The sequence below is a fragment of the Drosophila albomicans genome, chromosome X (genome assembly GCF_009650485.2).
Source record: "Drosophila albomicans strain 15112-1751.03 chromosome X, ASM965048v2, whole genome shotgun sequence".
Classification (NCBI taxonomy): Eukaryota; Metazoa; Arthropoda; class Insecta; order Diptera; family Drosophilidae; genus Drosophila; species Drosophila albomicans.
In genome coordinates, this window is record NC_047627.2 from 16635111 (window position 1) to 16657541 (window position 22431).

General features: G+C 41.6%; 6 protein-coding genes across 6 annotated transcripts; 4 read left to right on the forward strand and 2 right to left on the reverse strand.

Annotated features, from left to right (window-relative positions):
• Nucleotides 1-2291: 2291 nt before the first annotated feature.
• Nucleotides 2292-8195, forward strand: LOC117567063 (uncharacterized). Its single transcript, XM_052008704.1, has 3 exons — nt 2292-2414; nt 4337-4544; nt 5569-8195. The coding sequence occupies exons 1-3, from the start codon at nt 2322-2324 to the stop codon at nt 7896-7898; spliced, it is 2631 nt and encodes an 876-aa protein (XP_051864664.1). The 5' UTR covers nt 2292-2321; the 3' UTR covers nt 7899-8195.
• A 1166-nt stretch (nt 8196-9361) lies between these two features.
• Nucleotides 9362-10275, reverse strand: LOC117567057 (histidine-rich glycoprotein). The gene is made up of 2 exons (XM_034246788.2): nt 10078-10275; nt 9362-9916 (listed from the first exon to the last, which is right to left on the reverse strand). Exons 1-2 carry the CDS (start codon nt 10090-10092, stop codon nt 9521-9523), a joined length of 411 nt encoding a protein of 136 aa, XP_034102679.1. The 5' UTR covers nt 10093-10275; the 3' UTR covers nt 9362-9520.
• A 2234-nt stretch (nt 10276-12509) lies between these two features.
• On the forward strand, nt 12510-14047 carry LOC117574462 (zinc finger protein 668-like). The gene is made up of 3 exons (XM_034258337.2): nt 12510-13314; nt 13385-13721; nt 13783-14047. Exons 1-3 carry the CDS (start codon nt 12531-12533, stop codon nt 13895-13897), a joined length of 1236 nt encoding a protein of 411 aa, XP_034114228.1. The 5' UTR covers nt 12510-12530; the 3' UTR covers nt 13898-14047.
• Nucleotides 14048-14170: 123 nt separating this feature from the next.
• On the forward strand, nt 14171-15373 carry LOC117574609 (serine/threonine-protein kinase Nek8). Its single transcript, XM_034258535.2, has 2 exons — nt 14171-14388; nt 14443-15373. Exons 1-2 carry the CDS (start codon nt 14221-14223, stop codon nt 15139-15141), a joined length of 867 nt encoding a protein of 288 aa, XP_034114426.1. The 5' UTR covers nt 14171-14220; the 3' UTR covers nt 15142-15373.
• Nucleotides 15374-15472: 99 nt separating this feature from the next.
• LOC117574291 (ESF1 homolog) lies at nt 15473-18107 on the reverse strand. The gene has a single exon (XM_034258111.2). It carries the CDS (start codon nt 18023-18025, stop codon nt 15683-15685), a length of 2343 nt encoding a protein of 780 aa, XP_034114002.1. The 5' UTR covers nt 18026-18107; the 3' UTR covers nt 15473-15682.
• Nucleotides 18108-18367: 260 nt separating this feature from the next.
• LOC117574357 (solute carrier family 12 member 8) lies at nt 18368-22033 on the forward strand. The gene is made up of 7 exons (XM_052008705.1): nt 18368-19116; nt 19201-19748; nt 19810-20011; nt 20079-20313; nt 20382-20999; nt 21070-21248; nt 21314-22033. The coding sequence occupies exons 1-7, from the start codon at nt 18887-18889 to the stop codon at nt 21471-21473; spliced, it is 2172 nt and encodes a 723-aa protein (XP_051864665.1). The 5' UTR covers nt 18368-18886; the 3' UTR covers nt 21474-22033.
• The last annotated feature ends 398 nt before the right edge of the window (nt 22034-22431 follow it).

The following is a 22431-nucleotide window of genomic DNA, read 5'->3' on the forward strand; positions in this document are numbered from 1 at the left end:
AGCTGAGCAACCTGCTGGTAGTTGATTTAAGTATGAGGTCGAAAAAGTCAATGCCAAAAATTTTACTGAATGTGTTAAATTTATATGTGTGTGCGTTTGACTAGGCGTGGGACCGAGATAATAGCGAAGGCGGTTGAGCTAATTGGGCGTGGTCAGGCAGGCGAGCTTTACAAAAAATTCCGAATTTACTTAAAGTACTTTTAAGCAACTGTTGCTCAACAGTTGTGCAGAACCTCAACACATTACTGATAAAGGCAAGGTTAAAGATCCTGTATAAAAATGACATGCCAAAATTTTTACTGAATGTGTTAAATTTGTATGTGTGTGCATTTGCCTAGGCGTGGGACCGAGATAATAGCGAAGGCGGGTGAGCTAATTGGGCGTGGTCAAGCAGGCGAACTTCATAAAGATTTGCCAGCTTACTAAGGGTACTTCTGAACAACTGTTGCTAAACAGTTGCGAATATTCTAAAACAGTTGTGCTGAATTGAAGATGAGCTAAGCAAGCTGCTGGTAGTTAATTTAAGGGTAAGGCCGAAAAAGTCAATGCCAAAATTTTTTCCAAATGTGTAAAATTTGCATGTGTGTGTGTTTGACTAGGCGTGGGACCGAGATAATAGCGAAGGCGGACTTGTTAAATGGGCATGGTCAGGTAGGCGGGCTTCGCAAAGATTACCAAGCTTGCTAAGAGTACTTTTGATAAACTGTTGCTCAACAGTTGTCCAGAACCTCAACGCATTGCAGGTATAGGCAAGATTAGTGATCGTGTATAAAAATGACATGCCAAAAATTTTAGTATATGTGTGCCAAATGCACGAGTGTGCGTTTGACTAGACGTGGGACCGAGTTAAAAGTGTAGGTGGATGTGCTGAGTGGGCGTGGCCATGCAGAAGGGCTTCACAAAGAATTCCGAGCTTGCTGAGGGAACTTTTAAACAATTGTTGCTAAACAGTTGTGACCTTTGCTAAACAGTTGATCAGAACTGAGAGCCAATGCAATGAATTTGTAGAGCAAGCTGCTGGTAGTTAGCTTAAGTATGCATGAAGATGAAAAAGTCAATGTCAAGAACTTATCTGTAAGTATGTTTTTGACTAGGCGGCGGACCAACAGAAAAGTGAAGACGGATGTGCTAAGCCAGGTAGAAGATTTTCAAAAAGATTTCCCAGAGTGTGTTAATCAACTGCTGCTGCTACAATAAAAGTATTCGGACTGTAGCTCGCTTCAAAAATAACAACACAACATACACAGTTCTATATTAAATCTGAGTAAAAGAAGTTTGTCGGAATACAGAATTTAACGTATACACATTTAAATACATTAAGAATTCAAAAAAACAGAAAATTAAACTACGGTTACAATTTTTTACAATATTAATATGACATCAATTTTCCAAAGCTCAACCTATTTATGGGAATATTTAGTGAAGTGAAAATAATAAATACTTTTTTTGTGTGTGTTTCACAGATGACAACAAAATTGGAGAATGACATTTTTTTGCATGTCGATCAATTTGTTCAGCATTTGGGTTATAGCCATAACAAAAGTAGTCGCCATGAAGCCATATAATACTAAGTGTAAGTTTAATGATTGTGTAGGCTATAAATACGAGTATTATTATTGTTGGAGGTTTTATTGAATGTTAGTGTCAAAACGCAACCATTTCATTGAACTGCATTTTCACTGTGAATGTGTGTGCACAGTGCACACAGTTTATGGCTTAATTGGCCGAAACGAAATCGAAACTAAAACTGAAGACAAACTGAAAAAAAGTAAGTAACTGAAAAAAAACAAAAAAAGGAAAAACAAAACCAGTTGTGTATTTGACATTTGATTTGTGTGTGGCAGTCACAACATCCACATCTCCACATCTCAGGAGCAGTAGCAAACGAATTAACGAATACTAATGCGAATACCAGTTAGAGTTCGAGTACTTGTGTCCACAGAGTAAATTTTGTTGCATGTGCGTCACACACGGGGCGTATACTTTGTGGCTCATTATGATAGCTAAGCATATCACGCATACGTCCATTGCGCTAAATGGCCGTTACAATTTGAATGTCCAGCTGTTGATGGCGTTGAAGTTGCCGCCACATTCACAGCGATGCACCGTTCGCTGCAACTGCGAATGTCTCCGTAACATCTTTCTCTCCCTCTCGCTCTCTCTTTCTGACACTGTGTGTGTGTGCTTCTGTTATAATTCGCAAGTTTTCTTTGGCTTGCACATTCGCATAAATTTTCCGCTGCACCGGCAGGCAGCGTCATTATAAAAGCCTCGTCTTACCAACTCGGCGTTAACAATTCAAATCCAGTTACAGACGCGAAATGATCTTCGCAATGGCAACGCGTCGTCGGTCTACCAAGAGTCTCCTGCACCTGAATCGGTCGCTCGTCAGCCTAATCGCGGCATTGCTTATTGTAAGTAGTGCCAAGTCAAGGATACCAAAATCTATAGAGGATAATACTCTTCTTCACCAAAGCAAAGGATTTCCCAAATATATTCATTCATTTTTTTTTGTTGTTGTGAAAACTTTTGTGTGTGTGCTTGAAAATGTAGAAAATAGTGGCTTCTAAAAGTGAAATACTTGACTCGAGTAAAACTAAATAACATGCATTTTATTTAACAAGTATTCGAGTGTTGAAATCTCTTAAGTTCAATAATGAGCTCAAGAATGGTGTTCTTCGACTAAGCTTCAAAGTCAGCTGCTCAAAGGATATGTATAAAATCTTTATCTACTATAATTTAAGCACAGAATAATCTCATCATCATAAGACAATTTTTATATATGCATAATTTAACTTGTTCACAAATAGGTTTTTTAATTCAATTACTTACTTATTTATTTTGTCTGCAAGGACATATAAATTCCACGGCATTAAATAATAGTTAAAAAAATAAATAAAGTAAATGTTTTTATTAGCTACTTATAAATACTGTTATTCAAATAATAATTTAAATCAAGTAAACTCCATATCAAAATTCAAACAAAATTTCCTAAAAGCAAAATTCAGATTTTTTAAAATATAAAATAAAATCATTTATTTTATACATATATTTGTTTTTTAATTTATACCAATTTAATTAATGAAAGTCAAAATTCAATAAACATTTTTTTTTAATATTTTAAAATGATAACATAATAAAAATGTAAAAGTAATATTATATTTCATTATTACGAAATTACCTAAACTAAATTTTAATAAATTAAAAATATTTTACCCATCATTTAAAAATTAAAAATTTATTTTTTTTTCTATATTCAAATTAATATTATTTCAATTATCTAAAGTCAATAGTTTTTTATTTTAATATTATATTTCTTCATTAGGAAGAGTATTTGTGAAAATATGCATATATTTTAATAGAGAAGTGGTTGCTTTCAACCAAATGAAAAACGGTTATGATAATGGAAGAAAACCCATTGAAATAGTTGACAGCTGAAATGAATTGGCGGCATATCAAGTCAATCACTTGTCCATTAACAAGTGGATATTTGTCGTTAGCAATGCATCAATTAATCCTAGAGTTTAATCATATATATTAGCTGGCTGGCTGGCAAGCTGGTTGGCTGACATTGTCTTACCATTCACTTAAGCTATAAGTCAGATTGGACACAATAAACAAACCAATTTCGTAGGCCATCCATCCCCAGAGCTAGGCGCTATTTAATCGCTCTCAATCAAAAGAAAGAAAATTGCGTGTTGAAAACATTTCATGTTCAAGCTAAATGAACTGATGTTGTTGTTGGTTTATGTTGTTTGTTGTTTGCTGTTTGCTGTTTACTGTTTACTGTTTGGTTTGTTGCTTGTTGGTTGTTGGCGTTTTACAGCAGCAACCATCATCCATATGCATGGGCCATTGAACTTGCAGCGGACGCAGCTCATGCGCCAAGTCAATCATATAGAAATTACGCCAAAAACGATGAACGAGAAGGTGGTGAAAGAGGTGGAGAAAGAGGTGCTGCTGGGCGGGGGCAGAGCCACTGGCAAGTGGCCCGATCTCGTTGTAATGAACGTTGTTGCAACTCAAACAGAAAAGCGAAAGCGTATTGGTTAACTTTAATTAGTTTAATTACAAAACATACTTATATACATATAAACATAAACATTTATATCGATGTAGAGGCACAAACACAATCGTTTAGCAACAAAAGCAAATAGCCAAGTAAATTGTGCGCTTTGTATTCACATGACCGACAATCGATGAACATTTTTTAACAATTTACATTTAATTGCTCCACTTTCGGCCACCTCACAATCTCTTTCTCTCTCTCTCTCTCTCTCTCTCTCTTACGCTGTATTTTGCTCCCCTTCTAACTCTCACCTACTTGCACTTACAGTTCACGTTGCAGTTGTCACTGTGCCACGCCCAATCGCAGCCACGCCTCACTCGCCGGCCCATAACGAAAACATCGATTGAAGGTTCAAGCGAGCGATCTGTGGCACCCGATCAACTGGCCCAGGCTGCGAGTCGCTCAGATGGACAAGGTCGCAACTATCAGCGTCGCGGATCGGTGGTGCATTCAAGGACCAAGGAGCCTAGTCAGGGTAAGGAGTCAAACAATAATTAATTTTAAATCAAGTTAAATTATAACGCAATACGAATTATCACTTAAAGATATAAACTCTCATAACTAAATTCCTTTCTATTAATCTTATCTATTTATTTTTGATAACATTGCGTAGATATGCAAGTTTTAACTGACAATATAGCCCTTAAAGTATTTTGCTATAAATAACGTGCTTCATTGTCTTTAATTGAGCTAAAATTGTAAGGGAAATAAACACATGAAAAGCACATTCAAAGCTCACTACTAAAGAATTCAAAATTTTCAGTATTTAATATCTAGAATAACTTTGTCTAAAGTCAATAAAGAACAAGAATAACATTAGCTTTATTATTATTATTATTCATTAAATAAATAAATGAATCAATTAAAGTTACTTATATGATTCACAAGAAAAAACTTAGAATCTATTTAAAAACTTTAAGTTTCAAAAGATGAGTTTCGTCTAAAGTTGTAAGCAACATTGAACTAAAAGTAACTTTGCTTCTTTATGAAACATTAAAATATAAAGAACTTAGTTCATTATTTAAGTAAATCCTATATATGTTACTATCTATCTATGCTTTATATAAAAGACTGTCCGCAGCATAGAACTAAAATGAATTAGCTGTAAATTCTATTTAAAATCAAACAAATTACTTCATAAATACATTTTGTGTCCCATTTTTAAGACTTTAGAAGTCTGTCCGTAACTTAGAACTTGCATTATTTTAGCTGTTAAGATATTCTATTTAAAATCAAACAAATTACTTCATAAATACATTTTGTGTCCCATTTTTAAGACTTTAGAAGTCTGTCCGTAACTTAGAACTTGCATTATTTTAGCTGTTAAAATATTCTATTGAAAATCAAACAATTTACTTCATAAATACATTTTGTGTCCCTTTTTTTGTATTTTAGAAGTCTGTCCGTAACTTAGAACTTGCATTATTTAAGCTGTTAAAATATTATATTGAAAATTAAACAATTACTTCATAAATACATTTCGTGTCCTCTTCTTTTAGACTACACCTATGGCCAACTGGAATTGAATCTCATACGACCCGAACACGAGACGTCTTCACTGCCGCCGCATGGCAAAATCAATGCGTATTATGGCAGCTCAACAACCCAATCGAATAATGTGCCACACGAGGAGGCGCATCACGACAAGGCGCTGGACGAATCGGAGACGGCAGCCGAGTACGTGGTCAATGCCATGAAGATGGCATATGGCACACGGCACAAGGATGCACAGCAGCCGCAGCTGCGTGTTGTGGCTGCCACGCAGCGACCTTATCATCCGAGTTCGAGTACAGAACAGCAACAGCAACATCAGCAGCAGCAGCAGCAACAGCAACATCAGCAACGTCAGCCACAGCAGCAACAATATCATGAGCCACAACATCAGCAGCAACAGCAACAACACCAACAGCAGCAACATCCGCAGCTGCAACACCAACAACAGCATCAGCAACCGCAGCAGCAACATCATCAGCAACAGCAGCAGCAACACTTGGAGCAGGAGGCACACAAACAAGCCAAGGCACAAGCACAAGCCGCATTATTGGAGGCACAGATGCAGGCAGAGCTGCAAGCCCAACTCGTGGAGCAGCAGGCATTACTGTTGGTTGAGCAACAACGCCAACAGCATCTGCAACAACAGCAACAGCAACCACATGCAATTGAGAGCGCAGCTAGTGAGGCATCTCCCCCAGCGCCAGCGCCAGTTTACGAGAAGGAATCAGGGCCACGCAGCTACGAAATCTACGAGACACCCGCACAACCAGACACCGAACCAGGCGCAGCGGTTGCAGCTGCCCCGGCTGGTGCTGCTGGTGCTGCTGGTGGCGACATCGAACGCTTGTATCGCACCAAATACTACAGCTATCCAGCGCCGCAGCCATATCGCAATCTCGAGGCAGAGGCCGAGGAAAAGGTGCGTGTGTCGGCCTCCACGGAAATACCCAAGGCGGAGATCATGAAGCAGATCGAGAAGAGCGTCATTAAGTACATGAAAGAGCTGGAGGCTGAGGGCAAGATAATAACAACACCGCAAGAACTTGCGCCGCCAGCCACCAAGACCTACTACAAGCTGCTTTCGCTGCCCAACTCGAATCGCGACGTTGCCTCATCCGTGGTCGAAGAGAAGCGCTACAGCAGCAACGGAGGCAGCAACAGCGGTGGCATCAGTGGCAGCGGCAGCACAGTGCGTCCCAAGTACAGCAGCAGCAACGGCGGCAGCAACCATGGTCGCCAACCCATTGCGCACATCTCTAGTCAGCAGCACACACAATACCATCAGCAGCAGCAGCAATCACAGCTGAAGCCCATTGCACATGCGTTGACCAAACCCCAACGCTATCAGGCCGAAACGGAGACTGCCTATCAAGCACCCGAATTGTCAGCCGAAGCGCTGGCGCCCAACGTGGAGTTCATCTATAAGATCAAGACGCGTGCACCGCTGCAAACGGCCACCGTGAAGACGGTATCGAAGCCATATACGCTGCCGCTCAAGAGCAGCGCCGAACACTTTGATCACGGGGCTGCAATGAAGAACATCGAGGAGTTTGATCTATCGCATGTGGTGACGACGCCAGAGCGTGAACTCGAACAGGAACGTGTGACGAGCAAGCCACAGAAATTGTACTTCAATTCGGAGATCTATCACGACATCAATTCGCTGCCGTACAAGGGTGAAAAGTTGCGTGGCAGCCATCTGCAGCATGCCGCTCAAGAGTATCGCCACAAGCTCAAATCGAGCGGTGAACTTCATCCGGACTACAAGGGTTATTCGGGTTATTTTGCTGAGCCCGCTTCCAGCATGGAACTAGCTGAGAAGCAGCCAGTCAGCGCCTTAGAAGGCGAGGAGAGCGAAGAGATGGGCTACCCCATACCGTATCAGTATGTGCTGAAGAAGGAGCCGCTCTCGAGCAAGTACGAGGAGGAGCGCGAGAGTTGGGAATCGTTGCGTCTGGCGCATGGCAAACCCAACTCGGGTGGCTACAAATCGAGTGCAGCTGCAGCAGCTGGTGGCAGCAGCAGCAGCAGTTTGGACTACGATAGCTACAGTCCCAAGTTCAACAACAATCCCGAGGGCTATGGCTATCAGCATACCTATAAGACGCGAGGCGTTGGCTCACCGGGTGGCGCTCAATCCTCTGGCAGCAATGGCATCAAACGTGGCAAACGCGGTGGAGGTGCCCATCCGCAGGCGGGCAAGAAACTGTTGCGAGGCGGTGGCAACTCTGGCGGCGGTGGTGGGGGTGTGGGTGGTGCCACAATCGTTGGCGGTGGCAAGCACATGAAGGATCTGGAGGCCAATTTGGCACTGCGACCACCACCCAAGAATTAGTCCATTACATTTCTAGTAGTTTATCATATTCCCCAAAATTGTTGTCAGTTCACATCTCTGCTACTCAGTGTTAATTTTTTTTTTGTTTTGTTTTTTTCCCCTTTAGTTTTAAATGTTAGTTGTGCTAATGCTAATTATTTATTTGATATAGCCTGTTGCTATTCGTGGGTGGGGGCAACCATCCAGCTAAGTAGTAAACGAATGCCGATTGCTGATTCGAATCATACTCATCGTACTATGCCCTAGAGAAATACTGTTTGTAGTTCACAATATGTTAAATAAATACAATTATGAAAAGCTCGATATGAAAAGCTGTTCAAAGCTCCAAGTGTATTCAGTTGCATCTCATTTTTGTTACAGATTTCATCGACGAACCTTAACTTAAAGTCTTTAAGGTAAGCGTAGCTTTGTAGTCGAGCTTAAAAGCTTGGGAGCTTAAATGATTTGAGTATTAGTGCCAAGCTAATATAAGTTTTCAACCGGGCTCTCAAAAGGGCAAAGAACGATCACTTTCTTCCATGACTTTGTATTATTGACAATTTCCGTTTCGTCCTTCTTTGATTAGCTCATATGGAAAACCAATTAATAGAACTCATTCATAAGAATCGCATTGAAAAATTTCTGTTGAATTGTGATACAAATAAAATCATATTTTTAATGTGCAACTAATAACAGCCGAGCTGCAAATCATTTCTTGTAGCATACTTTGAGGCTGTGTCAATTTAAAACATCCTGTTGAGACAAAAATTGTAGTAAGTGTAATCTAAGTATTTTCAATTATTATTTGGCACTAAAATTTTAAATAGAATAGAATAGAAATAGAATATAGAATCGTATAGATCTTATGTAACCATTTGTCACAACTATGTATACAAGCTCAGCTGTAAAGTCAGCCTGTGGTCTGATAAATAATCCTCATAAAATGTGTGCAACTCTTTTCTCTCCAGCTAATTACTATGCACTTAATCAATTACCATGAAAAAAACCTTGAGGCGCATATCTCAAAACAATCCTAAACAACTCCAAAAAATGCTTTTTGTTGCTGTTGTTGTCGTTACTGTTGCTTTTAGATGTTTGATGATCAGACGACATGCTGCTGTGCTTTATAATCTAAAAGCCTTAACCAGAAGTTGATAATTTTCAGGGTTTGTTTTCAATGAAACAATATTAATTTATATTTTTTTTTATAGGTAATAGAATCGTTGTTAATCGTTAATGATTATTTTAACAAATAGTTTTTTTTTTATACATAATTTTGTAATTTTTAAATGTAATTGGAATGTTAAGATTTTTTGTTTTTGGTGAACCTTTTTTACGGAAAAATGTTGAAAGTTGTGCTATTTTCAATTTTGCAGCTTATATTGTTTGATAGAAATTCTACAAATTTAAAAAAAAAAAATTGTTAAATTTGGTATAAAAAATATTCAAGAATCATTTCTCTTAAAAATAATACTTCATTGTGTTTGTAATAATACTCTGGGCAAATTTTTTATTTCACATAGAATCGAAGAAAAAAAACAAAGCCTTAAACATAAGAATCAGAATCTCACATGCAAGGTGTGAGGCAACATTAAACATTATTTGGCAAAAATGGAAAAGATGAACCAAAGCCCCGAACAGACTTATTCATGATGCGAATAATGCTCGTAGTGCTCGGAATGATGCACTGGCTCCTCGTAATGTCCATGCTCGTGCAGATGCGATTCGCTGTGATTCTCCAGGACCAAGCCGTGGTTGTGATTGTGTTCAGTCTTGGGATGCAGGATCTTCAACTTTTGCTTGGTGCCGCCAATTTCGATGGGTTTCTTCACCAAATGCTGATCCTCCTTCTTGATGTAGACAGGCACAGCATGATAATGATGGAATTTGACGCTCTGATGCGATGTCGCATGCTTATGATCGACCTCGTGATGCACCTCGGTCTCCTCATGCTCCGGCTCATATTTCGAATGCTCCTCATGCTCGTATTCATGGATTTTGAGTGCGCTGGTTAAGGCCAAGAGCGCCAGGCAAGGAAGCTAGGAATAAACAAAACAAGGCACGTTAAAAAAAAAGGAATTCTGGTGATTGTTCAGTTTATCGAAAGGATCAAAAGATCGTTTAGAGCGTTGGCGTTGATCCTCGATATCCTTTTGTTTGATTTGCATGCGCTGCATTTATAAATTCATATTTTGCTTACAACGAATTTCAGCATATTTATTTTAGTATTGTAGTTTCACACAAAACACGACGAACACACAAAAAAAAAACAAATACACTTTCACAAGGTGATGAACAACGAAGAAAAAAAAAAGTTTGAAATGGATGTGGAATTATTTCCTGGAATACGGTTTGGGATGTGAACTCCTTGACGGTGGTGAACTGAATGTGGCTCAACGTTTGGGACCAGATTCGATTTATACCCAAAAAATGATGTGGCGAGCATAAGCCGAACCGACAAACAACGAGCAAGTGAAATGTGCAACACAACAACAACAACAACAACGACGACAGCATTAACCATTGAGTAACCGCGGCAACGAACTTCAAAACGAACAACAACAATTTCTGCTGCAGCAGCAGAAAATCGAAGTCGAAGTCGAAGTCGTTAGCAGCATATATGAGAAGTTGTCGCTAACATTGTGTTAGCTTGCAGCGCACACACACACTCGCACACTTAAACACCTGAGCACACACACCGAGACACTCGAGCACATGCGTGCGAAACTCGTACAATTAAAAATTATTACGTATACGCCACCGCCTGGCCGTCACCTGGAGCAAGGCGCTTTTCCACTGAAAACTTGTTATCAATTGATGTGGCAGCCACAGTAGCAACAGCAGCAGCAGCAGCAGCCGCAGCAGCATCGGGTTAACCACCGTCAAACACACTAACAACAACATTAACCGGTCGAGCGTTGCACAAATATGTAATGCAAGTGCAAGGTAATTGTACAAAAAACAAAAATAAAAATAAAAAAAAAAACGAAACATACTGTGTATTGTATTGTATACTATTTGAAAAACAACGACGGCCAGCAAACAAAATAAACAAAATAATATTTGTTAAAATTTGCTTTTGTTTTATGGGTTTGCAACTTTGGACGATTTACACTAATTGGCCGCAAACTGACATCGATATCCAATTCAAATTTTCATGGGGTTTTCCAACGTGTCACCCGAATAATCTTCCTGTTTGGTTGCTTTGGCGACACTTTGTGGCTGCAAAAAGATGGTCGTTCGCAATTGTTTGGCATGAGTGTGAAATAACAATTGCTGTTCTGTGCATGCAACTACTGAAACAATTGTGGCAAGACACTCTCTAGTAGCTTTTTGCTTCCTCGTTCATACATATCAAGCCGCGCCCAATAACATGTTAAATTTAAATGCATAAATTTGGTGAATGCTTGAGAAATTGGTGCACGGATGATGATGATGTTGATGATGATGATGATGATGGATGGATGGATTGATGGATTGGCCCTAATTACAGCAATGAGGGCTGTGTATGCAACACGTTGCAATGGCGCTGCATTTGAATTGTTCGCTGCACGTTGAAGCACACTAAGAGGAGAATTGGCAGTGAAAGGTGTTTTTTGGGCTCGCATGCCTATTTTTTGTTTTCATTTATTCCAGACACTTTCACAATTGACTAATAAACTAATAACGATTAAACGATTTTAATCAGTTTCCTAGCGCTCCAATTAACATTTAAATGTACAAATAAAAATCAAAACGATTGCTATTAAAATGCAGTACGATTAGATAATCATGTGGTGAATGGCGCTGTTTGGCTCAGGAAGCTCAAAATTGCGAAAATTTCCAAAAAACACACAAATCCAAATTGTCTATTTGAGATGAACTTTGAAGCCGCTGTAAACGTTTTGACTGTCTTGCCAAATAATACTCTTGTCTATTTTTTTTTTTTTGTTTTTTCTTGATGTCGTTGTTGCTGTACTTGCTACTGTTTTGGCTATATGCACAATCGAGTGCATTTCATTGGGTTAGTATGCTTCAACAGCAAACATTGTAGACAAGAAATTGCAATGCAAAAAAAAAAAGTAAAAGTAAACTACAGACTTTCTCACACAATGACGACAACACAATTTGCATAACCAGCAATTGCCGTAGTCCAAAGCGCGCCTGCTACACAAGCAATTTTAATTAATATTTTGTGATAAACGATAAGCCTTTTATATAACGGCAATCCTCTTCCCATTTGGCAGGAAATCGCTCAACGCGTTCAGCCCGCCTACTTCGAATGCGTAACAGTCGATAACAGCCTGTTGCAGTGCGCCACCACTTGTTGTTAGCGTAATCGATTAACCGATAAGAATGCCCAGCGATGATTCTAACAGCTGTGCGAGGAACAGCGTACACAACATGAATGTGACCAGGCTAGTTCTATGCTCTTACAAGTTAGTTTCAACAAAAGCGGAAAGGTAGAAATTGTTTTAAACAAATAAATTGTTAAATATATTACTGTTTAAATCCATAATAATGTGCAAATAACTGAGATTATTAATTAATTTGAATTGAGTGACAAATTCATTTGTATATAAATGGTATTTTTGTGAAACTGTATTGGTATATTTATGACATTTGTTATTTTTATCGACACAGCCACATGGGCTTAGTTGCATTCTATAAACAATGAGTAGCTTGAACAATAAAGTTCCACCATTGCCACCGTTGGTGCCCATATCCACTAAAGTGAGTAAAACCAACGCTAACGATGTTGCCCAACGTGAGAATACGTCGGTGAAAAGACCGTTGCCACTATTGATACCGTTGGCAAGCAAAGCACCGCTAAAGCGGGGCGTTAACAAAGCTCTGGACGAGCCCGTTGTGATAATGCCGGCAGAGGAGCTATTATTATCTCTGGAACCACAAGTGAAAGAGGATGCATTCGCCGAGCAAAGGTTGGTAATTGATTTGGCCGAACTTGAAACCCTTGAGGAGGCGATGCACACCGAAGAAGTAGTTGTGGAAGCACAGCCTCCAGCGGAGCCACCAGCAGAGCCACCAGCAGACCCACCAACAGACCCACCAGCAGAGCCAACTTCAGCTTCCATTGAGTTGCCCGTGACTACAGGCAAGCAATGCGGTCACTGCGATTCTCGATTGTCTAATCTGGCGGAGCTTAAATGCCATGAGACACATAAGCATGGCATCAAGCATTTTTGGACTCGAACCCTTGAAAAATACTCGAATGTCAATTTTGTGTTCGTCTGTGACATTTGCCGCATGCTGTCCAATCTGAAGGCGTTGACTGCTCACAAAAAAAATCATGCTCCGCCTAAAAGACAGTATCTAAGAAAATGCTATATGTGCATTAAGTATTTTCATAGTCGAACAGCATGGGAGAAGCACTGCACCACCCATAAGCCAGACGATCCAATAAATAGAGTCACAAATTGTCCAATATGCAATAAGGGTAAGTTTACATCAAGATTAGTAAAGTTATGTGAAACACAAAATCTTAACAAAAGCGATCTCTCTCACAGAAAATATCAGAAATATGAATTTGCACATGCGCTCACACTCAACTGATAGAAGGATCCTTTGTAATGAGTGTGGCATGACTATGAAGAATATGATATCCTTTCGCCAGCACCAAGAACGACATTTGAAAGAGCTTAAATATAAATGTGATGACTGTCCCCGTCGATTTGTTGCAAAATGCGATTTGTACTCGCACCGCAAGAGCATCCATATACCTCACAAACATGTTTGCACCGATTGCAATAGGACCTTTCCTAGACCAAATATGCTGCGCAAGCATAACGAATTCTATCATTCAGACGATCATCCGCCTTACAATTGTGATCGTTGTGACAAAAGGTAAATGCTAACACATTACAGCAGTAAAACAATTTATGTATTTATTTTCTATTTTTAATAGCTTCGACAGACGCAGCAGCCTCGTGTTTCATAGACGCCAACACAGGGACATAAAGCCAAAGAAACCAAGACGTAATGATCCCTACTTAAGGGCATCTACAATAACTGATGAGTAATATATTTTAGTGTAAGATTGCTTTGTACAAGTTAGAAGACTGCTAAGTATCTTTTTAATGAAATGAAAATCATTATTTTAGTTTTAAATACTATTGATGCTGTTTACCAGTAATACTGATTGAAGTAATATAAGTGGGAAATTTTTTCAATGAAGTTGAACTATTGTTTTATTTCCACCAACCAAATTCAAATACCGCAAATCGATTAGTGTCGATATGTGATATCGATAGTTGGTTAAACTGCGCGCCCACCTCAAATGTGATCTAACTGTAGCTGGTGTCACATCAATTTCTGATTTAGTAAGAATTGTAAAATCGCAAACATGGATCTGGGCGATGCCAATCTGCGACCTTTGAGCGTTCTTGGCAGCGGCTCCTTTGGCCGTGTTTTTCTGTGCTTGCAACGCGAAGGCTGCCGACAGCGCAAAGTCTGCGTAAAGCGCATTATTATGCGTAATGCGAAAACTGAATTGCCTCTGATCAAGGAGGAGGTAACGAAGCAAATCTATAGATAGAAAATTCCCTGACTTTGTTCTGGTTGGCAGATCTATATCATATCCCAGCTGCGTCATCCGCACATTGTGCAATTTATACGTCACTTTATGCACGCGGGCACCGTCAACATTGTCATGGAATATGCTCCTAATGGAACCATGCGCAACGTCATCGAACGGACGCGTTCTCGAGGCGGCTTGGAACAATCCCGGCTGTTGCGCTACTTCACTGACATGATCATGGGATTGGAGTATTTGCACATACGTCATGTGATACATCGAGACATCAAGCCGGAGAACATGCTGCTGGATGCCAACGATCGTGTCAAGTACGCCGACTTTGGCATCTCGAATATTCACACTCCGGCCAAACAATTGCCCTGGCAGGTGATTGGCACACCGCTCTACATGGCGCCCGAGATAATGTGCGGCGGCAAGTGTGATTTTAAATCAGATGTCTGGTCGTTGGGCCTGGTGATCTACGAACTATGCATTGGCCGTAATCCCTTCATAATGCTGCTCGATCAGAACGCGCGCTTCGATCAGGTACACAGTGTGATTAAGGGCATGTCACGACCCAAACTCGATTGCCAGCTGATGCGACAACGCTACGATCCGATCTGGCGACGCATCTGTGAGTCGATGGTTGTCTACGATCATGAGAAACGCATCTGCCTGCCCGATCTGTTCTGCATGGATCCCTTCATCACGCTGACCATCTACAAGCAGTACTTTAACTATAAATACTAAATCTAAGCTACCTACAAAATGAGAAATTAATCCTAGGCCGGGTTCTTTCTGATTCACTTTATAATGTTGACCATCTATAAGCCGTACTTAAATACTAAATCTAACCTTCAGTCCATGTCTTATATATTTGTACTAACTCTTTTTTGTGATCCGTGCAACAATTGTTATCTTGATTATAAATATAGAAGGCAATTATATTTGCCAATGCTTTGTAAGCCTTATCTGGATCCCTTCGTAACACTGACTTAACTAAATGCAACATTTATTTCCTCCACATTTCTGTTAGATATTTTTATATGTTATAAGTAAGAGATCAGAAGTTGACAAGACAGTAATTACTAAATGAAATTTATTCCTTCAACTTTGCTAATCTTTTTCATGTTAGCTGATATTTATAACAATTATTACAACTAGATGTAACATCTTCAAAAATCCATCTGCATTCCATGTTATCTTTTTTCGTATAACAAATGAGAGCTTTATTTCTAGACGTATCGATTTATGTTATGCTATAAGCAAATAAACCATAAGAGTGGACCAACTACACTTTACGCTGTTGAAGCTTGCGCTTCAGACTCTTAACCAGCGCATTCTGTTCCAACTGTTGCTTGGAACGCTTCTGGGCTGGCTCATCCTCCTGATCGTTATCCTCTTGGTGCTGGCGACGCTTCAGCTTCTCGCTAATCATATCCTGCATGCCCTTGGTGGCCTTGTAGTTGGAGTGCGTTGGATCAATGTTATATTCATGCGATTTGTACACAGCCTTGAATCGCGAATCATTCAAATCCACCTTGAAATCATCTTCGACCTGCTGCGTCTTGTTGTCGCCTGATTTCGATTTCTTGAGCTGCTTGCGACGCTTGCGTTTGCTGCTCGCATTCTGCTGTTCATCCTTTAGGATCTTGGAGAGACTAAAGTGTTGCTTTTGCTCCGACTCCAGACCATCGTTATCATCCAGCAACAATGCCAGCTCATCTTCAGCCTGAGCCGCTTCGGCATCATCTGCAGCAGCTTTGTTCTTCTGTTTCTTCGCCTGTGACTTTTTGCTTGGCTTCTTGGGCTGCTCATAGTCGCCGTTGGCGAACTCCTCAGCAAAGTAGGCATCGTTCATATCGATGCCATCGGGTATGGACTCATCATCACTATCCGGTGGCGCATCGGGATCAATACCCTTCAGTTCCAATTGCTTGCGACGTCGCTGCTCCTTGCGCTGTTTGTTCTTCTCGCTGCGCTTCTGCAGCACTTGCTCAATGGGCGTCATTTGGGATTTGCTGCCGCTGCTCATCTCCTTTGTGTCCTTGGGTTCGTCGTTGGCATTTATGTTCCAGGACATTTCCATTTCGTAATGCTTCTCCTTGGACTGCTTTTCCTGTTCATTGATTTCGGCCAACAGATTCTTGTACTTTTCAATGCGTTCCTGCTGCTTGGCTTTCTTGCTGGACTTCTTCGCAATGGGCTGTGCTTCCTCTTCCTTTGGTGCTTTTTCCTCCAGCTGCTCCTCTTCCCCATCATCCTCCTCTTCCTCTTCGTCTTCTTCACTGCTGTAGGCAACAATCTGGCGCAACTCTTTGTCATTCAACTGATCCACTTTGCCGCTAGACAACTTATCGCCTAGCTCACGTCTATCCAGCGCCGTCTCGTCCCACGTCAGATCTACCTTCGCCTGCTGCAGCGCCGTCGTCGTAAACTGTCGCGGCTTATAGCTGCTGGCATCGGGCAGCTCGTAGCATTCATCTGTGGGCATGTCCTCATCAAAGTTCGTCTCATCCGGTATAAAACGCAGATCAACACGTGTCGCCGAGCTCTCGTACTCGATGCCATCGCACTCGCTATACACTTTGTCCGCCGTCGAGACGCTGTCGCACTCCACCACAGCATAGTAATAGCGCAAGCGATTCAATTGATACTGACGCAACTTCTCCATGTGATAGTCATCGCCCTCCTCCGCATCGCTGTCCTGTTCACGTACCAATTCCTCGTCCTCATCATCTTCGGAGTCTGCAGCGGCTTTGGAGCTCACCAGTTCGCTAGGACCACGCACATCTTCCTCGGCCATGCGTTGTTTGCCAAACTCAGAGGGATAAATCTTAACACTCAGCACACTGCCGCCTGGTGGCAGAAATGAACTGAGCAGTACCATCAAATCTTGGGCACGTATACGATCCCAATCCATGTTGCAGACGGCAAGGCGACGTGTCGACTCCTCGGTGCCCTCTGCATCAATGTCAAGTTCACCCCACACATGATCGATTTGCAGTTCGGGTCCATCAGCTCCTTCCTCGTCATCGCTATCATCTTCGGAGGATGAGGAGTCGGTCATCAAGCGGCCCTCGCCACGGGCATAATCAATATTTGGATTTGTTAGACGCTCGCGCAGATTCTGCGGCACTTCGGTGTCATCATCACTATCGAGCTGCAGTGCATCATCCTTGTCGTCATCATGCCGTGCTATGGCTAGCTCCTCGGCACGTCGCTCCTCATCTTCGTCTGATTGCTGCGCCTGCTTAGATGCCTCTGCCTCTGCCTCTGCTTCATCCTCATCTTCACTCTCGTTCTCATCGAGTTCGTAATATTTGCGCAAATCTTCACTATTGGATTTATTCACCGGCCTGCCATACTTGTCCACCGTGTACTTCACCTTGAACTTCTCATCCTCGAACATGCCCTGGAAACGCTTGTCGATCTTCACCTTGCGTTGCACCTTCGGCACCCCGCGAAAACGCGGATCGGACAAAAGATGCTGGAAACGTGCATCCTTCCAAATGCCGTCACCATTTTGATTTTGTGTGGATGTCGTGGGCTTGTCCGCCGTCTCTAACTCCTGCTTCGTCTCCTTTTTGGGCTTGGCCTTCTTTTTAAGAGACTTCTCCGGCTTCTTGGCCATTATTTCGAATGTTGTTGAACGCGGAACACACAGTAACGAAGACAGGCAACACGTGCAGCAGCGTGACCGCAAATCGAAATTCAAAAAAGGCACTAAAAATGCCTTATTGATATGTAAATATTCGATATGTTGCGGCAAGCAAAAAAGTGAGCTGCCACGAATCGGCCATGCTCAAAATGGCTATTAATATACGTTTTATTTCACAATACCACATACATAAATAATTATATATAGATGTTGAAGGTTTGTGTTAGTAAGTGATGAATTTATTTTAAACCTGGCGCGCAATCGATCCGGCAACTCCATCCGTTATCGTTTTGCACGGCAACAACAATTGCAACAATCTGTGTGTATTATCGATGACGAACTGCGGATTGTATATATGTGTGCGTGTATGTGCATAGCAGTGTTTTTATTTAACAATTTACGCATTTCAAAGGCAAAAGCTGCACTGCAAATCCAATGATGACATACTGCGTTGCACGTGCAACCTCCAGGCAGTGAGGCAAAAAGAGGGTGCTCCCTAAATACACATAAACAAATAAGTAAACAGACAACCAAACATCACAACTTTCGTTCTGCCTGCGTGGATGCGTTGTGTATTTTTTTTTGTTTTGGTTTTTTTTTTGGTTTTTGGATATCATAAACAAAGAATCGAGCAAGTAAAATATCACGGCAATTGGATAACGAATCAGTTTGTAGCCTACGTTTAAAACCCAAGCATATGTGCGTCGCGTGAAAAGTATCCAAAAAAACACAGTCAATAAAAAACAGCAACAACTATACGACGCTCATAGAAATTGATTGCGACGAAGACAACAACAACAACACCAAGACGACGAAGAAGAAGAAGTGTGAAGTATGAGTAATAACGTGGAAAGCAATGGCAATAGACGCACCGTTGATTGGCAGCGCTTTGGACTTGGCGGCGACGATGAGGGCGAGATAACGGTGGCCAGCTTTCGCCAGCGCAGCAACAACAACACTGGCGGCTTCGTCGATCTGGGCAATGAGTACACGTATGCAGCTGGTGGACATCATGCGTCCGGAGCTAATGAAATCTTTGCCGGCGAACAGGGCGACAAACCATGGTAAGTCTCACTCTCTCGCTCTCCCTCTCTCTGTTTATCGATAATCGATACAATACGTTGTAACTCGCATCTACTGCTCAACAGGTGGCGCTCGAACTTCTTCATCTCACAACCTGTGTTATTCGGCACCTGGGATGGCGTCTTCACCTCCTGCCTGATCAATGTGTTTGGTGTAATTGTATTCCTACGCTCCGGCTGGATGGTTGCCCAGGCGGGCATTATCAATGCGATACTCATAATTTTCTGCACTGTGGTCATTGCTCTGGTCAGCGTCCTATCCGCCATTGGCATCTGTGAGCGTTGTCGAGTTGAAAGTGGAGGTGTTTACTTTCTTATAGCGCATACGCTAGGCTCTCGCTTTGGCGGTGCGCTGGGACTGCTCTATTGCTTTGGACAGGCCGTCGGTTGTGCGTTGAATGTGATGGGATTCGGTGAGTCGATGGCCGGCCTGGTGGGATTGGAGGGCAACAAGTGGGCCATACGTGGCTTTGCAACGGCAGCTGTGCTGCTGCTGGGCTGCATCAATGTGGCCGGCGTCAAGTGGGTCATAAAGCTGCAGTTCATCCTGCTAATGATCTTGCTGATATCAGCGCTGGATTTCATGGTGGGCAGTTTCATTGGCGAGGATGCCGGTAAGTGTTTTAACTGCGACATTACTTGAAGTGTTTTTTAAACAGCATTGTGCTTTTGTAGATAACGGTTTCGAGGGCTGGATGAGTCACAATTTCGTGGAGAATCTGTGGCCCAAATATGAAGATGGCTATTCATGGTTTCGCGTCTTTGGCGTCTTCTTTCCCACAGTCACCGGCGTGCTGTCGGGCATTAATATGAGCGGTGATCTGCGTGCCCCATCCACAGACATTCCCAACGGCACACTGGCCGCCTTTGGCACTTCGTAAGCGTCCAGAAACAAAGCAACCTAATCTCATTAATGTTTCAACCCCTTTTTTTTTTGCTTGCAGCACATTTTTGTATATGGTGTTTGCTCTCTTCTTGGGCGCGACCTGCACACGCAGCATACTCTACACAGACTTTATGATCTCGGTGAAAGTGTCGGCTGTGCACTTTCTGCTGCTCGCCGGCATCTATGTGTCCAGCATGTCATCCTGCCTAGGCGCCATGTACGGCACACCGCGTGTGCTCCAGAGCATTGCCAAGGAGAACGTTATACCCGGCATTGATGCCCTGGGCAAGGGTGTAAGTACATCACACACACTTTTTCTCATATCTCTTTCACTTATGCTGTCCCTTTCTATTTCGTATAGCGCGGTCCCAACAAGGTGCCATTGTATTCGATGGCTGTTGTCGCTGTGGTCACCGTTACCTTCATCATTGTTGGCGACATCAATTTCCTGGCACCCATTGTGACCATGCCCTTCCTGATGACATACGCTTGCATTGACTACGCCTACTTTGCACTCGCACAAACCTTTGACATACAGGAACAGCGCGAGGAACGCTTTCGCATTCAAGCCTCCAGTCCCAGCTATGAGACACGTCGCTATGGCAGCGTCTCGGATGGTGGCAATGATTTGGATTTACTATTCCCGGATCGTGTGCGCCACAAGAATCTGCAGAGTCCGCAAAACTCGCCGTTGCATCAGACACACCAAATGCCCTCAGTGCCTGCCGAGAATATTGTCGATTTCAATGCGCCAGCGCCGAGCACATCGTCATCGTCAGCAGCAGCTGGTCAAGATGATGCTGCTGCCATTATTACAGCTAACGCCGATGGCACTGCTTTGACTGTGGAGCAGTCAGCAGCAGCTCAGGGTGAGCTGGACGATGAGAATGAGCCAATTGCGCCCATACGTCCACCCATTCATTCCAAGACGAAAAACTGGTACTCTGGCTTCTGCAATCGCTGGGCCTCGTTGTTGGGCGTAAGTGCAGCATAAAGTTGTTTTTAACTTCTTAATTTATAACTCTATTGCATTGCAATTTGTTTTGCAGGCGCTGGTTAAGCTGCTGGTCATGCTGCTGGTGAACTGGTATTATGCCTTGACCTGCTTTTTGGTCGTCTTCGTTGTTTGGTTCTATGTGGGCACCGCCAATCCCGCTGTCAAGCCCGGCCTGACTGCAGAGTTTAACTTCTTTGGCTGGCTAAAGAGCGTCATCTTTCGTTGTTTCGGGTAAACAAATCATATTTACACAATTGCCAATCACAAAATAATGAAATGCATAACTCTTCATTTAGCAAACGCATGCACGAGTACGAACAGATTGTGGTGACGCCCTCGTGTCCCGGCGTGGATTTGTCGCCCACACAGCTGAATGAGCAGAATGAGGACTTCAGGCCGCGACCCAATTATCATCATTCGTCGGTGATTGAGGGTCGCCTGATAGATGATATCTAGACGCTTGGGTTTGGGACGGTCGACAGTGGGTTATATGGGAGGCGTGGCAAGCAATATTTTAAGTGCATTTTGCTAATACTAAACTACTATATAACTATATATATATAACTTATATGTATAATGTAACGCATAAGAGTATAGTTATGTTTAATCCAGCACATGCATTTAGAAGCGATCTTCCCACATACACACACACACACACACTTACAGACAAACACACACACTCACACCCAGCGCACATCGCAGCTTTAGCTAAAATTAATTGTCTACTAATTACGAGTATATATAATTAATAATCTATAAGTTTTGAGCATTTAACAGCCTGCTTTTAATATGTTCCTTTCTTGTGTGTAAAGTCTCTTGATATTTAATTTCTCTAGATTCTTTAGTTCGATATGGAGAGAGCCTGTAAAATTGTTGCTTAATATAGATATGTTTCCGTACGCGTTTTGTATCGTCTCAAAAGCACATACATAGCTTATTTATGGAAACATATGTGATACTGAGATAATAAGTAAAACAATCAAAAGTAAAAACAAAAAAAAAAAAACAAAAACAAACTTACTAAACTAACAACCCACAGCCCAAACAAAAAACAGAGAACAATACGAAATGAAATTACAGATTTGGCCTGCTATTCGCATTCTATACAAATTACAGATGAAATTATTTTGTGTTTTAAACAATAAAATATCCCTAAGTTTAGTGTGTCACACAATCGTCAAACATTCACCCACATGAGAATTATTGACCACAGTCCAATTATTCATTAACAAAACCCCCCAATAATAAACTCTTATAAAGCATAATCTACTATAAAGAAAACACATAACCACAATAGCTGCATTATATATACCATACTAAATTATTTAAATAGGTATGTAATCAAATGTTTAAATACAATTCTAACAAATTGACAACAATTACGACAAACAAAAGAAAAACAAACAAAAATAAC